Here is a 24,925-nt window from a genome sequence, read left to right on the forward strand (position 1 = left end):
GCACTCTTCTCAAGTTTCCTCCGAACTTGAACTCCGCCGAAAATAGTAAAATAGAGGCGCGACGAAGTTTCCCTGACTAAACTTCCGCGACGCTTTTCTTCAAGACGTTCTTCTCTCCATCGAATTCAGGTGAATCATGGTGATTGCCTTCGAGAGCTAGAGCGCTAACTTGTTGCCCCAGCGGTCGACTCTTGGCGGCCATTTTAGAAACAATACCTGCCAATGATTTGTACTGCCGTTGGACCTTCTTGATTTTACTTCTAGATTTTAATACAACTGTGCTCATATTTAGTCTTTTTCTGTAGTATGGTCTAGCAGTCCTGACAGCAGCCACCGGTACTAGAACCTTGGTAAAAACACGGGTGCGGAACGTAATCCGAAAGGAAGGACTTTCTGTGTCTGGGTAAAATTGGTACATGGAAATACGCGTCTTGGAGGTCGAAGGTGGCCATGTGATCCCCGCAGTGAGGAGTTGAAGGATTCCTTGAAGTAACAACATCCGGAATGATAACTTTTTTAGATATTTGTTGAGGGAGCGAAGATCTAGAATGGGCGCCATTCTCCCGATTTCTTCTTTATCAGGAAAAATCGTGAATAAAAAACGGTTCCTCTTTGTAACTGAGGGACCACTTCTATTGTTCCTTTTCGTAACATCAAAGTTATTTGGGAAAAAAGCTCCGTGAGATGAGCTGGAGGTGGGCCCTTGGGAGGAGAATTTGATGGAATCTTTATGAACTCTAGAACATGGCCTCTGGCCACAAAATCCAAGACCCACTTGTCTAATGTAACGGCGGATCAATTCGAGTAAAATTGGGAGATTCTTCCTCCAACTTTTAAAGGGGTAGGTGGTAGAACAGGTGGCAGTTGTCACTGTTTTTTAGACGTATCACGTCTGCGGTAAGTAGACTTTCTCCTGTTTTGTGAATAAAAGGTATTTGGTTGTCTGTAGGATTGTTGGCGTTGAGAAGAGTAGCGTTGGTTACTTCGATAGGATTGGTACTGTCTTTGTTGATTATAACCTCCTCGACTAGAGAAGGATCCACCGCCCTTAGCGCCAAGAAAAGGCGGCTTCCGAAACTGGAGAGTTCTGAGAGATCTTGCTGTCTCAGTATCCTTTTTAATGGCCTGGAGGGCCTCGTCCACATGCTGACCAAACAAAGATTCGCCATCAAACGGCATATGAAGTATTTTTGCCTGAACCACCTGGCGAAATGAAGTATATTTCAACCAGCCTTGCCGCCGTAGGACTGCGGCCCCTGCTAGTTGCCGAAAACCTGTAGACGCAACATCCACAGCTGAATCTATAATCTCAGCAGAGATATGTTCCCCCTCCTGCAGGATCTTTAGTGCTTCTGCTTTAGATGGTTCGGGCAACATGTCGATGTAGGGAGAAATGTCCGACCACATCTGTCTGCCATATCGTCCTAAGATGGCCAGAGAGTTAGCAGCACGGACGGTCGTCACTGCCATGGTGGAAACCTTTTTACCAATAGTGTCCAAGCGTCTGCCATCCCAATCACGAGGAGCTGCAATCGGAGAGGAGGGATTTCTTGCTTGTCGTTGCGCTGCTTGGGCGATAACAGAATCAGCCTTTGGCTGACCTATGAGGCATGCTGGCGAATTGTCTGGTGCCTTGTATTTCTTGTTGAGGTGGGGCAGGACCGCAGGAATAGAAGCAGGAGCTTTCATGACCTTTAGTCCTTCCTGCCAAATGAAGTCAATGATTGGAATAGTCCGAACTTGTTTCCTCGGTTGATCTTTAAAGTCGTATAGGAAACAATCATCCTTCCTTGTTTCCATAGGAAGGAGGAAGCTTTGTGTTGCCCTTTCTATCAGAAGATGAAAACCTCCGATGTCAACTGGAGGAGAATCGATGGGAGTAGAAGGAGACGGAGTTTGTATCTGGTAATCGTCCCACTCTGTAAGAAGCGATATGTCTTCCAATTCTCCTTCCTCCCTATCATCGTCCGTCGTGTTAGCATCATGAGAATGATGAGAAGGTACCGGAGAAGTGGGTCTGGGTGACCGCAGAAGAGGAAGATTGAGGAACAGGTGTAGGTGGTACAGAAGAAGCCGATTCAGATGGAGGGAAACGGCGATAATAATCATCCAAGATAAATTGTAGATTACTTAGTAGAGCCAAAGGCAGTAGTGCCGTAGGGATAGTATCTGTAGCTGGACAAACAGTCTCTGGGGAAGGTTTATCATCGTGATCCTCCTCCTGATATTTAATGAATAACTCAGAAGGGCTCCTGGCAGTGCGAAACCTATCGTCCTCATCGGATTCCTCATCATCCTCTCCATAATCCAGCAACTGTTCAGGTAACTCCAGACAAACCTTAGTAGGGGAAATATGAAGTGGAGAGAGGGCCTCCACTGAAGATCCCCGTCTTTGCAGCAAGGAAGGTGCTGTTGTCAATGGAGGCAACTGCGCAGACGTCGTAGACGATGTAGAAGATGTCTTGGCCGTAGACGCTGACCAAACCTGCAACGCTGTATATGAAGATAACTGGAGCATCAACAAAGTCGTCGTCGACGAAGCTGGTGTCAATGAAGTAATTGTCGACGAGGCGGCCGTGGACGACGAGGCGGCCGTCGACGAGGCAATCGTCGATGAGATCCTTCTCATCTTCGTCGTCGAAGGGGCGTCAACGGTAGATTTCACTTCCTTCGTCGACGAGATTGGTTTCACGGTGACGGATACCAGCGTCGACGGCGAGGATGCTGACGACATGATCATATGAGGTCTCGGCGACGAGAAGGTAACAGTTGACGTCGTCATAGCGTCGACACTAGGCCTCGTCGACGAAGATGTAGTCATCGAGATCGTCGACAAGGGAACCAGTTTCTGAGGTAAATCCTTCTCAGAAACTTGTTTTGAAGGCAGAGACTTTGCAGTTTTTCTCGGGGGCGTAGTAGGCAGAGCTTTACTCTTTGAAGGTGGAGGAGCCTTTTTTGAAGTGGAAGGCAGTTCAGCACTCTCAGAGGCGTGCTGTTTTTTCAACACCTTAGCCCCAGGAGTAGATAAATCCTCCTCAGCTAGAGGACGAAGTCTTACTAGAGGCAATACTCCCCACTTCAGATAAGGGGTTGTCTTGATCTTTAATCTTCTGTAGCCACAGAAGTAGACGTCCCTCTCTGTCCCTGAGAGTTTTTTGAGGGAAGGTTCTGCAGATCTTGCAGTCTCTCACCTGGTGATCAGGATACAAGCAGTAAATGCACTTCTTGTGGGGGTCCTCAGAAAACAGCCGGGGCTTCCCACAAGATTCACAAGGTCAAAAGAGAGATTTCTTTGAAGAAGACATCATGAACTGAAGAATTCCTGAATAAATCTGAAAGTACTGAGCAAAGCTCAGGGAGACTCCCTTCACACGACGTGCGGTAGAAAATCTGAGAGCCTGAGCCTCTGAGGAGAACATTCTGGAGGGTGCTGTTGCCTGATTGGCTGTAGTTTGGACTATATATAATGACTTGGACGAGTCATCGAGGTGGAAGTTTTTTCCTTTTAGTTTCTAGCCACTTTACTTCCCGGTTCTAAGTTACCTATGGTATGGTTATTATGTGCATATTTATAGCTTTATTATGTACCGTGGGACTCCCACTCCGACGACGGGGAATGATTCAGGCATGTGCATCTATGAAAGATACCCCAATACTAGAGAATTGAATTTCATGCCCAAAGAGCTAGCTACTTACCTTCGGTAACACATTACCTGGCAAAGACACTATTTAGCCATAGATTCCTTACCGGTATTTGTTTGTGAGCAGTATACCTGCGTGCCGGTAGGTGGCATCATGGAGTCTCCACCAAATAATAGGTTACCAAAGGTAAGTAACATTTTCATCTGTTAGAGACTTCTAGATGCAGCTTCCTTACTTTCTTAGAAAAGACACCCAAGCAATACCTCCAAGTAGGAGGGGCTGCAAAACAATTTCACACCAAAAGGTTCTGCATGACCGAACAGGCAAAGTGCCCATCACTACGGACCTGACTGTCCAGGCAGTAGTGCTTGGTAAATGTGTGTAGAGATGCATGTGGTTGTACCCTTAGTTCTGGTGGAATGAGCATGCAAACCCTCAGAGGGTTGCTTCTTGGCACTTATTTCTTTCAGGTCAAATAATCCAGTTTGCTACTAATCAAACTATCTGTTGAACTCAATGGATAGCATACAGATGTTATGTAGAGTGCATGAAAGACACCCAAAATACAGCATAATGATGCTTCCTTATTTGTGACAATTGCTCTTTCAGTAAGTAAAAATATGTAGGTTATTAGTGATCTCAAAGGTTTCCCACAAAAATGAATGAACTTTAAATGCACAAAAGAAAACTATTACGAAGTACTTACTTTCCATACTTAGAGTCCCCCAGTAACAGCTCTGGCGCTCTATACCATCGTGTGGCAACATAATCGGTATATATATCTCCATTTGTTGTTAATGTCCGAGCAAAGCCAAAATCGCATACCTTAATAATTCCAGACTGAGTAATTAAGATATTCTCAGGTTTAATATCACGATGCATAATCTGTAAAACAAATTTGAGTTTACAACCCAAATTACATGAATTAGATACAAAAATCGATCTCTCTTTTCTTCCCAGTTATTAAATATTATATGCTTATACAGCACTTAATATCTTTTTTTGGAAACAAAGTTTTATTAGCATTTTTCCATTGTATACAATACAAACACTGTTATGCTTTAAACACGTGAGATGGCACCCTCAGCCTTGTAGTCTTAGTACTTGTAACATGTACAATAAAATGGTTGTGTCTCAGAAGGAATATGCTACTTACCAGTATGCATCTGTTCTTGGCATGTAGAGCTGCAGATCTACACACTTTTGCATAGATCGCCATCTGGTGTGGGCCCAGATGTTTGCAGTTTGTTTTTCCTCTTGGAAAGTCTTTGGAAGTCACGAGGTCGGTGACTCCTCCCTTGGATCGTGTTGCACATGGGCTTCCGCTTCATCCTCAGATTGTTTTTCGCCAACAGGGAAAGATGGAGCGTAGTAATAATAGTGAAGAAACCCATGTGTGTTGTATCTAAATAAGATAGACTGGAACAGATACAGGTAGCCGGGGAGGCGGGTGGGCGTGTGTAGATCTGCAGCTCTACATGCCAAGAACAGATGCATACTGGTAAGTAGCATATTCCGTTCGAGGCATACGAGCTGCAGATTACACACTTTTGCATAGACTATATAGCAGTTCCCAACCTTAGTGGCGACCACCAGCATCTGTTGCAGTGGTTTGAAATAGTGTTTTTAGTACAGCCTGGCCCACACTAGCTTGTTGCTTGGTTTGCACATCTACACAGTAATGTTTAGTGAAAGTGTGCGGTGTTGACCATGTAGCTGCTTTGCAGATATCATCTAATGGGAAAAGCCATAGAAGCCCCTGTGTAGAGTGGGCTTTAGGGGGAACAGATAGCGTTCGTTTTGCTTTGTGGTAGCTTTGTGGTAGCAAATCTGTATGCATTTTACAATCCACCTAGCTATCCCTGATTTTGAGATGGGGTTGCCCTTGTGTGGTGGAGAGAAAGAAACAAACAGTTGTTTGGTCTTTCTGAAAGGTTGTGTTCTCTGGATATAGTAAAGTAAGGCCCGTTTAACATCTAGCGTGTGTAGAGCCCTTTCTGCAACAGTTTGAGGTTGCGAGAAAAATACCGGTAATCCTACCGATTGGATTAGATGGAAGGGTGAAATGACTTTGGGTATGAATTTTGGGTTGGTACGGAGGACAACCTTGTTCTGGTGCATTTGGAGAAAAGGTTCTGTATTGTAAGTGCTTGTGTCTCACTGACCCTTCTAAGGGAAGTGATGGCTACAAGAAAAGCTGTTTTCCATGTGAGAAATTGCAGTTCACATTTATGCAAAGGTTCGAAGGGCGGTCCCATTAGCCTTGTGAGAACTATATTTAAGTTCCACACAGGTGAGAGTGGTACTCTGGGGGGAATTATTCGTTTGAGGCCTTCCATGAAGGCTTTAATGGCAGGCACTCTGAAAAGTGATAGGTGCTGTCTGTTCTGTAGGTAAGCGGCAATTGCTGCGAGGTGTAGCCGAATGGATGTATATGCTAGGTTACACCTTTGTAGATGGAGCAAGTAGCATATGATGTGCTGTATAGATACGTCTAGAGGGTTGATTGTGTTGTTATGGCAATAAACAACAAATCTTTACCACTTTGCAGCGTAACAGGCTCTAGTGGTAGGGCGTCTAGCTTCTCTGATGACGTTCATACAGTCAGGGGGAAGGTTAAGGTATCTGAATTCTAGGATCTCAGGAGCCAGATCGCAAGGTTGAGCTGAGCTGGGGCCGGGTGTCTGATCTCTCCATGGTTCTGGGTTAGGAGGCATGGTGAGAGGTGTAGCTTTTGGTGTGGTACTACCGAGAGTTCCAGCAGCGTGGTGTACCACGGTTGTCTGGCCCACATTGGAGCTACTAGGATCCGTGTGAGGGAGTGCTGTTGTAGCTTTCGCACCACTAATGGAATTAGTGGGAGAGGTGGAAAGGCGTACGCAAATTTGCCTGACCAGTTCATCCATATCGCATTGCCTTTGGACAATGGGTGTGGGTATCTGGCAGCGAAGCTTGGGCATTTTTTGTTTTCGTGGGTGGCGAAGAGGTCTATCTGTGGATGCCCCCACATCTGAAAGAACGGGTGAAGAACCTGTGGGTGAAGTTCCCACTCGTGGATCTGCTGCGTCTGTCTGCTGAGCAGATCTGCCATGGTGTTTTGGACTCCTGGGACATGTTGGGCTAGGAGAAAGATTTTGTGTGGAATTGCCCATCTCCATATGCTCTGTGCTAGTTGAGAGAACTGTGGAGAGTGTGTGCCGCCTTGTTTTTGAATGTAGTACATGGCCGTCATGTTGTCTGTGCGAATAAGGACTTCCTTGCCTAAAATCTGTGTCTGAAAGGATTTTAGGGCTAGAAAGATTGCCAGTAACTCCAGATGGTTGATATGGAGTAACTTTTGTTGCGGTGTCCATGTGCCCTGCACTGTGAGGTGTAATAGATGAGCTCCCCAACCGGAGAGCGATGCATCTCTTGTTAGGATTATTTGTGGAACCGGGTCCAGGAACGGTCGACCTCTGGAAAGATTTGTGGTGTTCCACCACTGCAGAGAGCGACGGGTGCGACCGTCTACCAACACCAGATCTGTCAGTTGCCCCTGGGCCTGGTTCCATTGGCACGCTAAGCACTCTTGGAGTGGATGCATCTGGAGTCTTGCATGAGGCACTATGAAAATGCAAGAGGCCATCATCCCTATCAGTTGCATAAACACTTGTTGAGGTATGAATCTTTGACGCAAAGCCTGAATGCTTGCAATCCTGGCAGGATTGGGGTAGGCTATGGATTTTGAGGTGTCTATGGTGGCACCGAGGTATTGCTTTGTGTGGGATGGTATTAGCTGGGACTTTTGGTGGTTCACCGTGAAGCCTAGCTGGTGAAGTATTTGGATTGTAGTGGCGGTGTGATGTACACATTGGTTGTAGGACGTGGCTTTTATTAGTCAGTCGCCCAAATATGGGAAGACGTGAATGTGCTGTCTTCTGAGGTGTGCCGCCACTACCGCTAGGCACTTGGTGAATACCCTTGGCGCTGCTGTGACCCCGAATGGGAGCACCTTGAACTGGTAGTGTTGCCCGTCCACTACAAATCTGAGGTACTTTCTGTGAGCATGGTATACCGGAATGTGAAAGTATGCGTCTTTCAAGTCCAGTGTGGTGAGAAAGTCGTTCTGGGAGAGGAGCGGAAGTACCTGCTGAAGTGTTACCATGTGAAAATGGTCCGAATGTATGTATGTGTTTAGAGGCTGGAGATCTAGAATAGGTCGTAGAGTCTCGTCTCTTTTTGGTATCAGAAAATATAGGGAGTATACCCCTAAATTTTGCTTATTGGCGGGGACTTGTTCTATTGCATGTTTTTGTAGGAGGGAGATTACCTCCTGTTTTAGTAATGTGGAATGTTCTTGTGACATTGGGCGTTGCCTGGGTGGAATGTTTGGGGGGGTAGATGTCAATTCTAGGCAGCACCCTGAACGAATAATTTGGGTCACCCATCTGTCTGAGGTGATGGTCTCCCAGACCTGAAGGAAATTTTTTTTTTTTTTTTTTTTTTTTGAAAACCTTTATTTCGAAATTCAGGACACAGCTATTCAGCCGACAGCCCGAAGGTTCGGCAGCATTGCAAGTTAGATACAGTAATGCGTCCCGGATACAGTACGAAGAGTAATGCAAAGGTCCAATTTTAAATAAACACAGAAAAAACACACAATAAACCCCAGCAAGGCAGAACATTGAAATCCCATGGCGAAAGCCCCCAGGGGAGGCAGGACCCCACTCATCTACTAAGTATAAGACTGTGTGCGGAGGAAGAAGGGGAACAGCAGAGGCCCAGAACGGGTACCAAAACCAAACTGTGCTGGAAGGTAGGTCAGGGGGAAAGCTGTTCCTCGGGAGGTTCCAGATCCGGGGCAAGACATATTCCCCCCCTGTATTGGTTCCACCGCCCCCAGATGGCATGCCACTTCCGGGGGCGACCTCTAGAGCAGTAGACCGTCTTCTCCCTAAACATGCTCCAATCCATGTTCTCCTTCCACGCGGTCAGTGTAGGGGGACCCGAGGAGCCCCATAATCGCGCAATATCCCTCTTAGCCACCATGTTACCCAGAGTCACCCATTGGGTCTGTGCCTCATCGAGATCAGTGGGCCCCCAAACGTTCAGGAGGCAACACCGCGCCTCCGGCTGTACCACAATGCCCGTCACCTCCCCCATAACTGCATGGACTCTCCTCCAGAACTCCACAATGACCCCACATTCCCAAATGATGTGCAGGAAAGTACCCACCATACCACATCCCCTTCTGCACAGGCCATCCTCCGAGAATCCCATGTGGACCAGCCTTGGCCCCGTAACATACACCCGGTGCAGTATTTTAAGCTGCACCAGCCTCAGACGCGACGGGATCGCAACCTCCTTAGGCGAAGAAACCGCTGACTGCCAGTCCTCATTATCCAACTCGAGGCCATCCCTGGTCCACTGTTCTCTCAGCCCCAATAGCAAGTCTGCCCGGACGTTTATCAACTTCTTATATATGAGCGAAATCGTGCTCTCGGGCATATGACCATCAAGGACTCGGTCCTCAAGGGGAGAGGACTCCGGCACCTTCTCACCCTCCACTAGGACTGATCGGAGGGCGTGACGCAGCTGGATATACGAAGGCCCTAGCTCAAACTCAGTCTGCAACTCCTCGAAAGACTTCACCCTCCCCTTATGCAGCACATCCCCCACCTTGGATATCCCTATCAGATCCCACTTATCAAAGCCCTTCGTATGCCAGAGTCTTCCCAACCTTTCCGATTCAAACAATGGGGTAGCGAGGGTTAGCCTGTCCTTCCAGCCCAGCGAGTCGGTCGCCATCTTCCATACGCGCACCGCCACACCTGTGGGCCCCGTGAGGGACGAGTCTAGGGACCGCGAATACAACGCCCTGTAGTAGTTGCCGCCGCGCATCAGCCACCTATCCATGGCATACCCAGGGCTGAGGGCAGGGCCGTAAAACCCATGGTTGATCGCGCTCAACTGCGTGGCCCAGTAGTACCGTCGGATGTCTGGGAGCGCAATGCCCCCATCATACCATGGGAGCGTCAACTTTGAAATAGCTATTCGCGGCCGCCCATCCCACAGCAACGTCCTTTGGAGGCCTTCGACCTCCCGAAAGTATTTAGCCGGTACCCAGTCCAAGGTGTTCTGGAGGGCGTAGAGGAAGCGGGGAAGAGACATCATTTTGAACAGGGCCGCACGCCCAACAAGGGAGAGCGGCAGCCTCCGCCAACCTTCAACATCTCGCCTCAAGCGTGCCAAGGGGGGGAGCAGGTTCCTCTCATAGCGCACAACAGGATCCATGGATATAAAAATCCCCAAATACACAAAACCTTGCTGGGCAACCTGTATCGAACATGTTCTAGGGATCGGTGGGACCTCGCCACTAAGAACGTACAAGTACGATTTGCCCCAATTAATCACAAGCCCCGAGTTCCTACCGAACGATGCGAGTACGTCACAGACCACTATAAGTGACTTCTTTGGTGAGGCAAGATACAGCAGGATATCGTCGGCATAAAGCGAGATACGGTCCTCGTGATCAGTCGACCACCGAAGGCCCCGTATATCCGGGTGCCAACGTATCCACGCAGCCAACGGTTCAAGGGCGAGGGCGAACAACAGAGGCGACAGGGGGCAGCCCTGCCGAGTACCCCTTCCAAGCTGAAACGGAGCAGATGCCCGACCATTCACCACAACATTCGCATGTGGCCCCTCGTACAGCAACCGGACCCAACTCACAAACCCGCGACCGAAACCAAACTTGGCCAGCACGGCCCATAAATATGCCCACTCCACCGTGTCAAAGGCCATCGTGGCATCGAGAGATGCCACAACAGCCGGTTCACGTAGCGTGCCCGCCCTGGCGATGACGCCATGAAGACGCCTAAGGTTCAATGCTGTGTTTCGGTGCGGGATAAAGCCAGATTGATCCGGGTGGACCAGATCGCCAAGTACCCTAATCAGACGGGTAGCCAGGAGTTTGGCCAGAATTTTCGGCTCAGCGTTGAGGAGTGAAATGGGCCGATAGGAGGCGCATCTATCTCGGGGTTTACCCTCTTTGTGTATGACCACGATCGACGCCAGCCGCTGATCCAATGGAAGGATCCCATCTCCCCGCGCCTCCAAAAACATGGCGCGCAGGTGAGGGGCGACCCTATCCGGGAACAGTTTGTACAGATCGATCGGCAGTCCGTTCGGTCCAGAGGCCTTACCCGAATTCAACGCGCGAATCGCCCCCGCCACCTCGTCAACCGTGATGTCGCCATACAAATCGTCCCTATCTATGTCAGAGAGGCAGGGCAACTCAATATCACGGAGGAGATCAGACGAGTCTTCGGGCGGCCTGTCCGACCCAGAGGAATAAACCTTATGAAAATACTCCGCGAAACACTCCACAATCCCTTCAGGTTCCACAATCGCCTCTCCCCCCTCTCCAATCAACTCTGGCACCACTCTATTGACCCGTTCCTTCCTGTCCAGCCACGCCAGGAGTTTCCCTGCCTTATCTCCAACATCATACAGACGGCCCTGTTGTTCCCTGCTGAGGGTCTTGGCGGCGTCCGTCACCAGGTCCCTATACTCCGCCTGCTTCAAGCAAAGCTCATGCAATGAGGACTCTGTGACCTCCTCCTCCATATCCCCTTCAAGGGCCGCAATCTCCTCCTCTACTTGCCGCACTTCGCAATCCCTCCGATTCTTGGCAGTCACCACCAGGGAGAGGGCCTCCCCCCGAAGCACGGTCTTAAAAGCTTCCCACAGCGAGATCGCCGAGTCCACGGATCCCAGATTGTCCTTAAAGTAATTATCTACCTTCTTTACCAGGGCGCTGCGCATCTTGGGGTCTCGGAAATACCACGGGTTAATGGGGGCCACCCTCCCTCCTCCCTCCCGACCGAGATCCAGCCGGATCCACACTGGCGAGTGATCAGAGATACCACATGCCATGTGCCTCGCCTCGGATATCAACGAGGCATGTGCGGCCAGAGTGAGCAGGTAGTCAATCCTGGAGAGGCTACCATGCGCCATGGAGTGAAACGTGTATTGACTCTGTGTGGGGTGCCGGAGCCTCCAGCAGTCTATCAGGCCAAACGTGTCTAGGAGGTCTGGAAGCCATTTCTGAGCCCCCCCTGTGTCCCTGGGCGGGTATCTATCCAGCAGTCCGGAACCCACAGCGTTGAAATCCCCTCCCACTACCAGCATGCCCCCCGGGAGAGTCAGCAAAGCCCTGCCCAATTCAGCAAATGTGGCGGCCTGCAGAGCCGGCGGGACATAAACCGAAACCAAAACCAAAGTCCTTCCTTCCCACCGCCCCGCCACCGCCACAAACCTCCCCCTATCGTCAACAATGGTGGAGTCCACCTCAAAAGGCAACGATGCTCTAACGAGGATGCCCACCCCCCTGGACCCAGAAGAGAATCCCGAGTGTGCAATGAATTTATACCCCTTCCTATTCAGGGCATAGCACGTATTGCCTATGAGGTGCGTCTCCTGCAGCAGTACAACGTCTGGCATTGAGCGTTTCAGAAATTGCAAAACAATCCCCCTCTTAATGCGATCCCCCAAACCATTAACATTCCAGCTTATAACACTTAGGCCTCTACCCCCCATCCTCAAACGGAAAGAGGCCCACCCCACACCCGAGGCGCCACCATGGAACAGCCCTGAGGATAATCATCATGCCTTGCAGAAATAAACCCCCCAACAACAAACTCAAACTCCCCATAACTCCCCCCACCCTGCACCCCTGCTGCAGCTTAAAAAGCCCCCCCAACTTGCAGTGTGCCTGTCGCCCTACAAAAACAAAAATCTACAAAAAGTACCCCAAGGGAGGAAAAGAGCACCCCTCGTCCTCCCGCAACCCTCCACAGTTACTGCACTCTATTCAAATCTTCAAATATGGTCAAAACAAGTCAGGCCGGCTTTGAGTTATCAGCCCTGTCCATCCCGGCCACTGTCTCCATGCTCAGCTGTGTCGTCCCCGGTCCGTCGCCGGGGCAAAGCGTCCAGCCATTCATCGGCCATAACAGGAGAGTCAAAAAAGAATGTCCGATCTTCATGCACCACCCGTAGTCTGGCGGGGAAAAGCATGGCATACTTTAGGTCCCGCTCCCGAAGCCTTCGCTTCACCCCCAGGAAGCTCTGTCGCTGTCTCTGCACCTGCTGGGTAAAGTCCGGGTAAAAATTCACCGACGCATTCTGGAAGGGGACCGGGCCCGTCACCCTCGAAGCTTGCAGGATAGCGTCCCGATCTCGAAAATGAAAGAGCCGGGCGACAATCGGCCGCGGCGGGGCACCCGCCTTGGGCCGCCTGCCCGGCACCCTATGGGCCCTTTCCACCGAGAAAACTTCCCAAGGCCCTTAGGCTTCAGATAATTGAGGACCAAATCTTCCACAAGCAGGTCCGCCGAAGCCTCATCCGAGGACTCCGGGACCCCGATTACGCGCACGTTGTTGCGCCTGGACCGGCTCTCGAAGTCCTCCAGCCGGCGGGCGGCGAGGTCACTCTCGGCCCTCAGCTTCCGGACCTCGTTCTGCAGGTCCGCAACCTCATCAGTGAGGCCCGTGGTCTTGTGGTCCAGGTCCTTAACGCGCTCGTTTGTCTTGCCCAGGTCCGAGCGGATCAAGTTGACATCCACCAGGATGGCGTCCACCTTATGCGCCAGGGCCTCGAATTGCCTCCCCATCGAGGTCTGCATCCCATCAAGCGCGCCCATGACATCCTGCAGGGAGAGCTCCGGGGTCCCAGGCGAGTCCTCCTTCTGGGCATCCGGCGCCTGGCCCGATCCACTCGGCGATGTCTTCAGGAGGGCGTAGCGGTCCATACTGTTGACTTGGGAGTACGTTCCCCGCCTGGTGGACTTAGTCTTCAGCCGATCTCCTTCTGCCTTGCCCGACATAATGGACTCCAGGCAGTCCAATGCAGTGAGGACCGTCCCCTCTCAGAGAGAGGTGTAAAGAGTGAGCAGGTCCGCCTTGTTCTGCCAAAGTAGCCCACCGAGCGTCCCTGGGGTTATAGAGCCACCCAGAGCACTACAGTGTCCGGGCAGACAAAGGGAACGAAACCGAAAGTGAAAGAGCGAGGGCCTCCGTCCGGTAGTTCACACCTCACCAGGCCGTTGTTGATCAACTAGGAGTCGGGCATCCTGCCAACTCTAGCCCCTGGCATCTCCGGGAGTTAGGCCGCAATCTTTCGCCAGTCATAAGTCCGGTTCCCGATGGGCGATCCGACCGCGGGTAGCATCAATCGCCTCCCTGACAACTCAGCAACACGGTGCCATGCATACCATCAGGATTAGAGTCAGGATAGTCGACGGAGGGCGCGAGGGTCTCGGGAGCTCTAAGCTCACGCGGCCATCTTGGTCAAGCGCTAGGCTCCTCCCCCCCCTGAAGGAAATTTTGTAGCCTGCCCCCGACCGGAGTGGGATGGTCTGGAGGGAGCAGAGAGAAGTCATTGGGTAGGCGGTGTGGCAGAGCGGGCGGTATTTGTTTTGCCTCTGCCTTTATTGTTATTGCCCCTATAGCCGCCTCTTTCATAACCCCTTGTGAAGGTGGATTGAGCAGGGGATTTTTAGGAAGTGGACGCACTATCTGAGGAGTAGCCTCTAGCCGTACCCCGAAAGGAAGAGCGGCGAAAGGAGCACCTAGGAGGGTGTGACTGCAGGGCTCCCATAGATTTCGCCGTATCCGTGTCCTTCTTCATTTTCTCGGGGGCCTCATCTACCTTTGGGCCGAATAGATGTTCTTGGTCAAAGGGATGATTTAGGATGGAGGCCTGTACCTCAGGTTTAAAGCCTGAAACTCTCAGCCAAGCATGGCGACGGAGGAGGACGCTAGTGTTAATGGCCCTGGAGGCTGTGTCTGCTGCGTCTAAGGCACAGCATATAGAGGTGTTAGTTATAGTCTTACCCTCTTGAATTAATTAATTGGCCCTATTTTTGTATTTTTCTGGGAGATGGTGCATGATGGTTTCTAATTCATCATAATGCGCTCTATCGTATCTGGCCAATAGCGCTTGAGTGTTGACGATACGCCATATATTGGCTGCCTGTGACGCAGTGCGCTTTCCTGAGGCGTCCAGTAGCTTTGACTCTTTGTCAGGTGGTGGTGCTTCGCCTGACGCCTGGGAGTTTGACCTCTTCCGTGCAGTGGAAACCACTAGGGAATCTAGTGGCGCTGGCCCTTTGATATAGGCAGGATCTGTGGGGGCAGCTTTGTACTTTTTCTCTATGCGTGGGTTAATGACCGGGACTGGGTCTTTAAAAACCTCTGGTGCATGTTTTATTACACCCTTGAGCATAGGTAGTATGGAGGTAGACCTATGTGCGGTATCAAAGATGTCGAGGAGGAAATCCTCCTCTACCGGGTCAGTGTGTAGCCCTACCCCGTGATAATGTGCCGCCCTCTGAAGTAGGTGGTGAAAACCTAATGAGTCTTCTGGTGGAGATGGCCTGGACGGGTAAAGGTCATCTTGTAGGACGTCTGGAATGTCTGGATTATTATAGTTGTCCCATGGGTCTGGGGATCCTGTAGGGGTGGGGTCTTGTGGCACATCCCCTGGATCGTAATATGGGTCCCCCTGATCATCATCGTCTGGAGACGGGGTCGGGGAGCGATGAGGTGGGGGTGGAGAAGGCGGAGGGGGCGGAGGTGGAGAGGGTGGAGGAGGTGGAGGAGGTGGGGAAGGCATTCTGAAAGGGGAGGTAGCAGAGTCTTTCCCCTTTGGAGGTGGAGGCGGAGCCGGTTTGTCCAAATGTCTCTTTTTAGAAGTGAGTGCCAAATGTCCAGTTTTTGGATCCTTGGTAAGTGTCTTTTGCAAGGGATCCGGTGTAAACAGTTCCTGTGACAATGTTTGTTCCGTCGGCGCCGAAGGTTTCGGGGCCGATGACTTTTTAGGCTTGTCCTTGCCGTGCTTTTTGGGAACCTCCGATTTCTTGGTCGGCGCCGAGGTGTGCTTTGGCGCGGAAGTGTTGGTGCCGAGGGCCTTATGGGGTTTGGTCGGTACCGAAAGGCTGGGTTTCGACATCGAGGACTTTGGTGCGGAGCTCGGTGTCGAGGTAGAGGCCGATCTCTTTTTCGGTGCCGAAGTGTGTTTCTCGGCACCGCTGGAAGGCTGGCTCGAGCCCGAGCCGCCGGGAGGCTTATTTGGCCTCTTCACCGGGCCTGAAGGTGGGGTGTTTGAAGCAGTGTCTCTGGTCTTGCCTAGGCCCGGAGGCGAAGGCGTGACCAAAGCCTTTTTGGGTGTCGGTGCGGGTGTGGGAGGAGGTATAGTACTCACGACCCTCTGCGCCGGGGTGATGTCCTCCACATCCGAGTCGTCGGCTTCGGAAGCACTGACGAGGTCCTCTTCGGTGTGCTGCTGTCCCGGAGCTTCGACATCGTCCCCGAAGATGTCGACTGGAACGGAGGTCGGGGAGTGCGCCATGTTTCGTCTGGCTCTTCGATCTCGAATAGTCTTCTTTGATCTGAAAGACTTGCGAGCCTCGTGTTCAGGGGAGAGGCAGAGGTTGCACACCTCATGTAGATCGGTGTGGGGGAATTTGGACCCACATCGAGGGCACTTCTTGAATGGAGTTCTTTCCATCAGCCGGGACCGGAACTTGGATAGGCCCGAAGGCCGCCGTCGACGACTGGAATCGAAGATGTGTCGAAGAGAAGGTGATTGAGGAGATCTGGATCTGAACAATACCGCGATGAGCGAGGATTCCGCTTCGATCGTCGAACTGGAAATGTTCAGAACCGGAGCGCGAAGTATTACATCCGAGCCCGATGGCGGAAAAAAACTATCTGAGGATGGAGCCGAAGCCCATGCGCAACATGATCCAAGGAAGGAGTCACCGACCTCGTGACTTCCAAAGACTTTCCAAGAGGAAAAACAAACTGCAAACATCCGGGCCCAACACCAGATGGCGATCTATGCAAAAGTGTGTAATCTGCAGCTCATATGCCTCAAACAATGGTATTATTAGCATCTTTTTTCTTTACCCACCACCCGAACAATCTGCGGAGAAAAAGCTCCCGCAATGTCAAATACGTGCATATCAGTGTCCGGGCAGCCACGACTACCTAGCCGGGCATGTAGTGCTCGTCACATAGTGTCGCAGTCTGCAATAATAAAACCTAACAATCCCAACTAAAATTTCCCTCTCCTCTCCCTACAGTCCTTTATTCACATCCAAATAACATCTTTTAGGGTGATCGTCCACACAAAGCCCAGCTGACAGTTTCACATTTTAAAACCAACATTAATATAGAAGCGACGCTTCGCACTATTCAACCTAAGCCAGTGAGATATTATCACGTGGATATTAGTAACGTGTGCAACACGGGTTCTTGGGATCTGCAGGCATTATTGAGAGTTGCAACGAGATTCCACAACTTCCACCTCCTGCGTTTTAAGGGATTCTAACATTGTATCCCACTCCAGTGCTATTGGGGTTTTTCGTAACCCTCTGGCCTCCTCTCGCCTTAGGGCCGCACTTTCTGCACTACCCCATCTGATCACCTCGCTATGCCACATATGTATGGGGGGTGGTTTCTTAGACTTCCACCGCATAGTGATGGCTCATATTGCTAGGATTAACAACAAATTCGCAAATCTGTTTTGTACCTTAAGTTTCGAGGGGGTCTTATGGAGGCCGAGGATACATTCCTCCATAGTGTTGTCTACTTCCTTCTGTATGGCTGCAGAAATGAGCCGTCTGACCGAGTCCCAGTATCTCCCTAAGTGAGGGCAGGACCACAGCATGTGTGCCAGCTCAGCGCCACCTGCGAAACATCTAGGGCAGTGGTGTTGTGTTTGCGGAAACATTTTGTCCAATCTATGAGGGGTAAGGTAGGCCCTGTGAAGCACTATGGTTTGGATAAATTTAAATTTGGCGTTTCTGGTAAGCTTTCTAGGGTGTTCTATAATTTTCCCCCACTCCTTCTCTTCTATGGCCCGCCCGATGTCTCCCGACCATGCATCCTGTAACTGGGTGAGGGCTATTCCCGCATGTGCACGGATCCCTACGTACAGCCATTTCACTAAGTGTATGCCTTGTCCCATGTAATATAGCATCTTGACTAATTCGTGTGTATCTGGTTCCTGTCGGTGTGGCGCCCAATGTGTTTTTACATATTGCGACATAGCCGCATGTAGAATGTACAAATGATCCGGCACTCCCGTGCTCCTGACAAAGTTATCATAATCTAACAATTGCCCCTCATGGCACAGGTCCGATACCGTGCTAACTCCTCCTTCGGTTCAGGGGGCAATAGTGTGGCGCGTTATACGCCCCGCCGTCAATGGTATGACCACCAGAGGTATGTTACCTGCATAGGCAGGGTGCGTATTCGTGTAATGAAGGGCTGCTTTCCAGCACTGCAGCGCTGTACGCAACAATGTAGGAAGCACTTGAGGGAGTTTACAGCGTGGTAGCAATAGTGCGTGCAAGGCTCCTGACACTAGGTCGCGCTCGGTGTACCCTATTTCCTGTAGATTACGTCCAGCTGTCCAGAAGGATAGCCACTGCAACTGACAGGCGTAATAGTCGGCTCTAAGGCCTGGGACCCCGAGTCCCCCTTTGTCCGTACCGAGTTGGAGTTTTTTTATACAGTACTTAATATCAAGGGGTAGTTTGTTTCTCATAGTTTGTTTCCCAAAGTAAGGAGTAAATAAAGTGATTTACTCAGCTGCCAGACAATATCCTTGTGGAACCAAATAACATCAAATTTCAGTTATGTGTGTCTTTTGTGAAGTAAATGTTTTATGTGACCAAATTAAAGTAGTGCAATGAAAGGTCAAAGATAAAACGAGTTCCATTATATAAAAATATTCTGTATTTAAAAAACAGTTTATAACTTCATAATATTTCCTTACTTATTGCCAATTGTATCTGTAAATAAACATGTTTGAATCAAGCCATTAATTAGTATAAAAAAAGAGGAAATGCAAAAAAACAAAATCAAATTGGAGTTAAAAACAATTCATGCTCAACACAGCTCGAATATCCTTTCAAATTGCCATCCAGCCCTGCCACTGCACAAGTGTATCTACCCGACAGTGGGGGTTGCTTACCAGCACTACAGTAGACCGCTACCCGGCCACTACTGTGATGTTCCAAGACGTAGCATGCAATTTCTTTGGCCAGCTGCAGCTGAGGGGATAACAAACACAAGTATTTGCAATGCAATAGGGTCTCGCATTTGTGAGAATTTAAGCTATTGGCATTGTAAATGACAATGCCTTTTATTTATCTGTTTTGATAATCAACACATAAATAAAAGGCATTGTCATTTACAAAGCAGGAGACATTTGAAAATGTTTAATAAAAGAATCATGGTGGCATTAAGCTGTCTCCGCAGTGATTTAAAAAAGTATGGATTAAAAGCGGAATGAGGACTTGTTTAATAATGGTTTCAATTTTGGTAAAAAATGGTTTATTCAACAAGGAGTTGACTACTGTGAGGAAATGTTTCTACAACAAGCAGTGTGACAGTGGGGTGTGCAAGTTTCGTGCCTTCTTTGGTTGGTTTTATAATGAAGCTGTGACAAGGGGACGGTTCACAGCACATCTGTTTGCACGCAATCATTTGGTTTCATAGTCTGATGATAACATACTTCAATAAGGGAAGGAGTGCAACCATACATCTTTTGATTTGCTTCGCAATTGTACTGTCCCAATGCGAGTTTGCACCCCACGGATTACCTGGTCGAACTTTGGAAACAAGCATTTGCAATGCAATAGGTCTCGCATTTATGCAGTTTGAGCTATTGGAATTGTAAATGAGAATACCCTTTATTATTATTTATTAAATGCCAATAGCTTAAACCTGCGTAAATGTGAGACCTATTGCATTGCAAATGCTTGTTTTGGAAGTGCCCGGGCCAAATTGTGATCCCAATCTGACCCTGCCTGGCAAGGAAAGGATCGGCAGCCCGGGTCCAGGGCAGGGAAGGGAAGCCACTCCTCTGATCACACCATTCACTGATCTGCCAGCTGCTCCAACACCTTCCGGCTGCAGCTTCTCGGGCCCTCCCATCCAAGGTGCTGGGTTCTTAATGCCAGGGGAATAGAATGTTAGAACGTTTATGAATTAGAAAAGTGGTATTCAAATGTTTCCTTTGGAACGGTGGCAGTTGCTGATCCCTGCCAGGGCTACTGGCCGCTCTTTGATGCTCATTAAAGACTTCCACAGATTACCTTTGGAGCTGCCTCATTTTACAAGCACACAGACAGTGCATAAATGCTTTATTTGCATGACCATAGTTGTTTGAATCGCGGAGCTCGTCATTGTGCTGCAGCACCCGATGTGTCGTTTCTCTTGACACTTCTATACTATTCACTTTGACAATATCATGTTTAGTGCTGTTCTGCGTGTGCCTGATACAGCCACTCTAGAGTCTAGACGTTGAGCTGGCAGAGGGCAAGGTGGCAGTGCATGGTGAGGGGAAACACAGGGCTGGCAGTGCACATCGGAGGCAGGCACTGGGCTGGCCGCCTCTGGTGCAGGAAACCGGGGTTCGAGCCTCGAGGTCGCGTCCATATCCTGTGATTCTGGGCAAGTCACGTGATCTCCCCGTGCCTGAATGTGTAATGTAAATACGGTGCTATGTAAAGCGCTCCAATACCTTCGGGTCGAGTTCGCGCTAAATAAATATGCAAAAAAAAAAAAAAAGCCTGGTAGTATGCAAAAGTGAGGAGTGTCAGGTAGGCGGCAGAGCACTGCATACCGGACTGAGAAATGGGCTACTTTGTGGTTGCCAGTGTTCAGGGTTGGCAGTAGACCAAACTGGCAGTATTCACACCTACAGAACAGAGCGGATTCAGGCCTTGGTGGACAGCATGTGGCTTCTCTGCTGCATAATGAAGTTCTGCATGGCTACAGAAGAGGGTGTGGTCCATCGGCTAGATTGCCGACTTTGATGCTGGAAACCAGGGTTCGAGCCTCGGGGTCGCGTCCACATCCTGTGATTCTGGGCAAATCACTTAATCTCCCCGTGCCTGAATGTGTAACGCAACCGGTGCTCATGTAAAGCACTCCAATACCTTTGGGTCGAGTTAGCGCTATATAAATCTGGCTTTAAAAAAAAAAAGGCACGGCTGCTCACAAGGACTGTATGCGCAGCGAATCAGCTTGGCGGTTGGTGCCCAGTTTACCTGTGCACGTGCCTGTCAGAGCGCACGTGTACTAGGAGGGCTGCCCTCCCTAGGGCTGCCGTCGCACAGGGTTCTTTCTCTGTGTGTAGGACTGCCAACAGAGCGTTCTCAGAGGACATCTTTATTTGTAAGGCTGCCATTGCACAGGGCTTGAAGTGCACACGGCACCCACTCACAGGGCATCCTGTGTCGAAGATGCCTGTGTGCAGGGATGGACGCAAGCTCTTTATGCAGGGCATACATCTGTTAATGTGACAACCTTTCCTTAGTGCGTGTGTAAAACGGCGCGCACACACACTGCTGTTAACGTGCAGTCCTGTCAGTGTACGGGGGTATGTGCAGGCCCCGCCACTGCAGAGAGCTCTCTTGTACAAACATTGGGAAAAGAGGGCGTCACTGCAGGATGAGGAGGATGGCGCTTGGGTGGAATGCAGAGAGTGGAAAACAACAGCAGCCGACTAGGAATGAGGAGTATTTGAACTGAATGCGATGGTGAACAAAATGATGTTTTTTAGTTCAATTGTTACCCAACATGGTTGTTCTGCCCTCGGAAGCCTACAGAGGAAATCAACATAGAGCCTTGTTAAACCGGCAGCTAGAAGAGACAAGTTCTGGTCTGTTTATGGAAAGTCAGAGACAGGGTTGAAAGCAGAGGGCATGGAATTCCAGTCGTGTGCAGCCAAGTAGGACAAGCCCGGCGGAGCGTGGCGCGCGCGCTTGGCGGGGGAGCGCATTCCAGGCGGGGGAGCGGACCCTTTGAAGTGTGATGCCAAATGGATTGCATGGCGGCACGATGCGCGTGATTGTGCGCGTGCTCGCCATGCAATCCGCTTTTCAGAGCACTTTTAAATGCCCCTTACTATAGTCTCGCTTTGCGATCGCTTACGCAATAGCAAGGCGAGACCTAAAAATATAAAGACAATTAATTCTCATCACTTTGGAGACAGTAAATAACTTGGAGTGCTCAGAGTGGATTTAATACAGTTTTGGTGTTAATAACTGTCTGGAACAGCACCATTCAGATTGAGGGGTAGTCGAATTCGGACTGCTAATGTGGTTTCTTTCACCAGCATATGCTTTCAAATTGCAGTGTAATTTTCATGGACGTAATTATTAAGGACTTTTTTTTTATCTAAACAATGGTTATAAAGTTTATATATTTATTCTTATTTTTTTATAGGTCGATTTGGGTCATAAATATTTTTTTTGAGCACTGGTAAGGGAGGGGTCACCAGAGGGCTGTTTAAATGAGTATCGTTTCTGCTAGTTTTATTTTCCTTTTTATTTTCATTCTTATATGGGCATTGCAAAATGGCGCGTTTGGTTTCCACCGCACACCAGCCACACCCACTGCGCAACCAACAAACACCAGGTGCCTCAAAAGCATCCTGCTGAACACATGTTCCTTCCACAAACACGCCTTTGAGATCAGGGATCTGCTTGACTCTGTCGACCCCGACACGCATTCCTCATGGAAACCTGGATGAATTCCACCTCTGCCCCAGACATCGTCACCACCATCCCATAAGGTTACAAGATCATTCAGAAGAAGCACGTCAACAGACCGGGGGGAAGCATCGCCATGGTACACAATAGCACCCTCCTAGCACAACCTATGCAGAGGACCTCTCTACCAGTATGGAGCACCTCCATTTCCAGGTCTAGACCAACCTGAACACCACCCTCCGAAGCACCTTCATCTACATACCCCCCGGATGTCATCCACCCTTCAGCGATTCCATCATCAACTTCATCGCACCCCATGTCCTCACCTCTACAGACTACATCCTCCTTGGCGACCTCAACTTTCACCTGGACAACTCCAATGACAAAAACACCTCGTCTCTGTTGGAGAACCTCGCCACCGTCGGACTCAATAAACTGGTCACCTCCTCAACCCACTCAGCAGGACACACGCTCGACCCCATCTTCTCTGAAAGCTACAACATCACCTTTAGCCACACCACCGAGCTCCAGTGGACCGACTTCTGCTGCATCCACTTCTGCTTCAGCAAACCTACCATACACACCACGCCCACCGCTACCCTCGCAGAACTTGGTACAAGGTCACAGAAGAACAGCTCTCCACCTCCCTCAGCAAAACCCGTGCACCGACATCCACAGATGCCAACACCTCAGCACCTAACTTCCACCGATGGATCTCCGACTGCGTCGACTCTTTGGCTACCCTGAAGAAAGCCCCAAACAAGCAACACTGCTAGAAAGCCAGCTGGTTCTCCACCACCCTTCATGAGTCCAGCGCACCTATAGACGGCTCGAGAAGAGATGGAGGTGCAGCAAGATCCCGGAAGACTACTCAGCCTTCAAGACCGCTAGCACCACACACCACCACCTCATCAAAACAAAGACGAGAGAGGCCCTGCAAGAAAGGATCAACCCCAACGCACTCAATAGTAAAGAACTTTTTGCTATGGTCGCCAGACCCAGCACAGAAACAGCAGACATCCCCCCTCCCAAGACTCTGCAACAAACTCTAAACTTACCCAAAACACTCCCACCACACGACGCCGAACCCCACCAGATCTTGTGCTCAACTGGATTCCCCTCACTGCGGACGACACCCTCAAGATCATGAAGAGCATCCACTCTGGAGCACTCTCCGAACCCTGCCCACATCACCTCTTCAACAGAGCAGCCACCACTTTCGGCCCAAACTCTGCCACACCATCAACTGCTCCAACTACACCGCAACCTTCCCAGAAGACTTGAAACACGCAGAGATCAACCCCATGCTGAAGAAACCCTCTGTTGACCTAACAGACCTCAAGAACTTCAGACCCATCTCTCTTCTCCCCTTCCCAGTCAAGGTCATCAACAAGGCCATTATCACCCATATTTCAGAGTTCATCAAAGTAAACCACATCCGGGACTTCTCCTAATTCAGCTTCCGAAGCAACCACAGCACCGAGACTGCCCTCCTTGACCGAGGCAAGACTGCAGCACTGATCCTCCTGGACCTCTGGGCCACCTTCGATACTGTCTCTATCACAAGACTCCATGATGCCTGCATCCCCGACAAAGTCCTGGAATGGATCTGCTCCTTTCTCACTGGCTGAACACAGAACGTCAGACTACCTCTGTTTCTCTCGGAACTCATAGAGGTCACCTCATCATGGGCTCCATCTCCACCACCTATGACGACAACTGGTGGCCCGCAGTGCATTGAACCCCCCCACACCCACAAACCACGCACTGAACCTCTGCATCATCCTGGACTCCTCACTCACCATGAGCCACCTGATCAACGCGGTCACATCATCCTGCTTCCACACACTTCGCCTGCTCCAAAAGATTTTCAAGTGGATCCCCACAGAGTCCAGAAAGACGGTCACCCACGCACTCATCAGTAGCAGAATCAATTACGGCAACACACTCTACACCAGCATCACCCAGAAACTCCTTAAGAAACTGTAGAACATTCAGAATGCCTCTGCCAGATTCATCCTCAACATTCCCTGCCGCAGCCACATCACCGGACACCTGGGAGACCTCCACTGGCTTCCAGTAAACTAAATAAACACCTTCAAGCTCCTCACACACACCTAAAAAAGCCCTACACGACGCAGGACTTGCGTACCTCAACCACTGCCTCGCATTCCCCGAACTCACTAGAGACCACCACTCCACCCTACTGGCCCTGGCTACCATCCAGAGTATCTGCAATACCACAGCCAGAGGAAGATCCTTCTCCTACCTCACAGCAAAGACCTAGAAAACACTACCTTTCCACCTCAGGCAATCACCGTCACTGTCTCATTTCAGGAAGGACTTCAAAACCTGGCTTTTCGATTGAACCATAGAGACCCGTCGGACCAGCAGTTACTCTCCCCCCCCCCCCCCCTTAGCATCTTGAGACTCTTACGGGTGAGTAGCCGCTCTTTACAAGACATCTGGTTGATTGATGCACCCGCTTTACACCCTCCTGGATAAGCCTCTGCTGCTCTACACAGCTACCCCTTGAAAGCTTTGGTTATCAGGGACCACCTCCACTATCACTAATGGTTGCTTGGTTTCAGTCTGGGGTGCATCACCAATAGGTGTGCACCATATACTGAGCCAGCCTCCTACACATATGATATATACAAATTAAGCCCAGACTCTGAGGGTTACTGGTTTGGCCAGTGTATGCACAATTGTCAGGTGAACAGGGA

General features: G+C 50.0%; 1 protein-coding gene across 1 annotated transcript in view; it reads right to left on the reverse strand.

The window, feature by feature from the left end:
- LOC146810957 (cyclin-dependent kinase-like 3) overlaps positions 1-24,925 on the reverse strand; it is a 531,018-nt gene that overhangs the window by 66,731 nt on the left and 439,362 nt on the right. Inside the window, exon 4 of the mRNA XM_085615020.1 lies at positions 4,349-4,527. Coding sequence (XP_085471146.1) covers positions 4,349-4,527 — 179 coding nt within the window. The remainder of the gene's footprint in view (positions 1-4,348; positions 4,528-24,925) is intronic.

This window comes from Triturus cristatus, chromosome 7, assembly GCF_964204655.1.
Source record: "Triturus cristatus chromosome 7, aTriCri1.1, whole genome shotgun sequence".
In the NCBI taxonomy this organism is placed as follows: Eukaryota; Metazoa; Chordata; class Amphibia; order Caudata; family Salamandridae; genus Triturus; species Triturus cristatus.